Source organism: Hydractinia symbiolongicarpus, chromosome 6, assembly GCF_029227915.1.
Source record: "Hydractinia symbiolongicarpus strain clone_291-10 chromosome 6, HSymV2.1, whole genome shotgun sequence".
Lineage (NCBI taxonomy): Eukaryota > Metazoa > Cnidaria > Hydrozoa > Anthoathecata > Hydractiniidae > Hydractinia > Hydractinia symbiolongicarpus.
This window is the reverse complement of record NC_079880.1, coordinates 11,257,695-11,260,532: the sequence shown is the minus strand read 5'-3', so window position 1 is coordinate 11,260,532 and position 2,838 is coordinate 11,257,695. Positions and strand designations below refer to the sequence as shown.

General features: G+C 34.0%; 1 protein-coding gene across 1 annotated transcript; it reads right to left on the bottom strand.

Moving 5' to 3' along the window:
• Positions 1–267: 267 nt before the first annotated feature.
• LOC130647665 (uncharacterized) lies at positions 268–2,577 on the bottom strand. Its single transcript, XM_057453606.1, has 2 exons — positions 2,450–2,577; positions 268–1,821 (listed from the first exon to the last, which is right to left on the bottom strand). The coding sequence occupies exons 1-2, from the start codon at positions 2,541–2,543 to the stop codon at positions 1,553–1,555; spliced, it is 363 nt and encodes a 120-aa protein (XP_057309589.1). The 5' UTR covers positions 2,544–2,577; the 3' UTR covers positions 268–1,552.
• Positions 2,578–2,838: the final 261 nt, after the last annotated feature.

Genomic DNA, 2,838 nt, shown 5'->3' with positions numbered 1-2,838 from the left:
TTTCTAAAGTTGTAGAATGTGTTAAAATGATGAAAATAAGTTATTTTTGGAAAAAAAACCCGCATCCGCCTCACCGTCAGACGTTAAAGGTGAATGCTTTTCGTGATGTACTCTTTCCGAAACCTTCTTTCCAACGACAATTAAATCAAATTAAACCATTTGGTGGATTAAAAGTTTAAGGATCTTAATAATTAAAACTTTTCATAAAAAAACATGTTTTAAATCTATTTTTGGTTAATTCTTTCACTTGCGTGAAACGTTTTTAAAAATATAACTTTACAAAGTGGCTTAGTGGTACAGCATTGTGCTTACTGGAACCATGAAGTTCCTGTCTTAAATACCACTCAGTAAAACTGAGAGAAGAAGTCTGTTGAAGAAACCCATCTTATGTGATGACTTGGTCACTGTAGTGTGAATATTTGCAGAAATAGAAGTAATTTTTTGTTAATCCCAATTATATCCCAATATATAAGGGTAAAGGGCAGAAATTAAAGTGTCCAACACACAAAAAAGGAAATCAATTTTTGAATGTAGCTACTTACCGCACAACATGTTTTTATTTCTTGCAACGAAAAAGTAATAACAAAAAAAAAGACAGAAAGAAAAAGAGGAAAAACAAAATCTTTGCATGTTCAGTGCAATGATTTTGGGGGGGTCAAAAATTTGTATGTAAAAAACGGCGGCGTTGGAGTTTCAACCGTGATTGTCAAAAAATTACCATTAAGAAAAAATTATACTTCAGGTGCAAAAAACTGGTAGTGAGAAAGCAGACATTGTTTATGGCTTTTAAAACCTACCGAAGTAATTGCGTGTCTCTTGTCTTTAAGTGATCGCAGAGCACAGAAACCAACTTTTTTATCGACAGAATAATCACTCCAAAATTTTACGTATACATACTTATATTAACTTGTTTCTGAAGGTTTCCTTTGCTAGCAATGTCGGACTTATTTCAGATAGCTGCTATGACGTATTTTTACGACATTGTGGTCACTGAGAATGACGTTATTATGACAGTAAAAAACAATTAATTGATCCAAAATGTATTTTCCTAGGACGCAAAATAAGCTTAAGAATAGGCTGATGGTTTAAAGCAGAGCGTCAAATGCGTTTTGTTTTTGTGTTAAAAATATTATGTAGTCATTGCCAAAAACATACGACGTCAAAGCTCCTTCCATATGTCGTCACGTTGTAGAACATTGTTCCCTTATAAAGCGATGTTCTATTGTATTGTGTGGTAATCCTCTACTTTGTTATTGCAGTAGCCTCCTCATATACTGGTCCATGCCCCTTAACTAATCTAACCTAACACGACTCCAAAACTAATCTGGTATAGAAATTCCCTAAGAGCAGATCTCCGTAACACGAACAAGGCTTTAAAAATTCTATAATGTTTTTATTTTAGTATCTGTGAGACAAACTGCACTTCCCGAATACTCACGGACACATTGTCTTACTACCGTATTTGGGATATTTAGAAATCCGGCGTCAAGCTAACACCGCGTGAAGTATGACTGTATTTACACGTAAAAATTATCAAATGCCAATTTAACTGTTAGACTTCGCACCATTTTTGTGAAGAACTTGAAATTTCCATTGTTTTACGCCGATAATCTTTTGACTTTGAACATGATATCAAGCCACCTGGTATCTCAACGTTGGTGAATTTGAGCACTGCTGATATACGCCGCCATCTTGATATCTCCAAGTTGAGTGGTTTCAAGTTATGGCCAACATATGGGTGTCGGCAATTTCCTCTTGCTGCGACGTCAATATACTTCCTGTGGAGTATAAAGGATATGCATGAACAATAATAGGATTTATCTAAACAAAAGTAAAACTATTATATACTTTATTTAATCCATTATTTTCTTTTTATAGTTAATCAGATTTACTGGTCATTAAAACAGGCATTACAAAAAATGAAAAATACAACATATCCCTAAAAATTTCAGTCCTTGTACGAAAGTGTTATGGAAATAGTAGAAAGGTCCTGAAAGAAGTTTCTGCAGACAGGCTTATTTCAATGGATTCGTACGATTTACCCTGATTGAAAGAGCCTGCCACCGAGCCGTAACAGATTTCGTGTTTCCATGACAGGTTACAAACCTGTCATGGAAAAATAGCAATTGTGCTATCGAAATAATAAGCAACTAGACTTCCAAAATAAAAAAAGATTCTGTGTTAATGACTGGAATTTATTGCATGTTTTCGGTTCCGGTGACGTTAATTGTATTACGCAATAGTAAGCTTTGGACTTGTTCTGCAAAGTACACTTGATTGTTAAATGGGCGGTTTCATAGTGAAATCATTCACGTCTATACATTTTTACAGTAGTTAGGCAAATCGGTTTAACGAACAAAAAAATAGAGGATAAACACAGTAATAAACAATTGAGCGAAATGAATTAGTTGATGATAAAATATAAAATTTCATAGTGACGTAACCATACCACATAATCTCCGAAAGAAAATAAATACTGCCATAAACGTGTTCAACCAGTACACAAATAAGAACTTGATAGCTCGTAAATACAGACCACACATTACTTTTTAAAAAATAGTTGGAACTACAGCTTGAGTAATTTGGACAGAAAGACTATTATCGTCACGCTTAAGAATTTTCGCAATTACCGACAATTAATTTTAACGGCAAGTGGATCATTAAAAAGTCTACGGTTGGACCTCACAGTATGCTCATTAAGCATGATACTTTTTAAGTAGGCAAAATTGCCATCATTCTCTTAGCCACTGTGGAATTCTTAGGTCATGTTGAAGAAACCTGTTTAGTTGGAAATGTGAATAATCGAGAATCTCAAAAAACTGTTAAAAATTTTTCAAA

What these genes read in the sequence shown, in the direction of transcription:
- LOC130647665 (XM_057453606.1), bottom strand. Translation starts at nt 2,543, where the DNA reads ATGTGTGGTCTGTATTTACGAGCTATCAAGTTCTTATTTGTGTACTGG. An exon ending in TTTCTTTCGGAGATTATGTG is followed by an intron (nt 1,822 to 2,449) that starts GTATGGTTACGT and finishes ACTTTTGTTTAG; the next exon opens with ATAAATCCTATTATTGTTCA.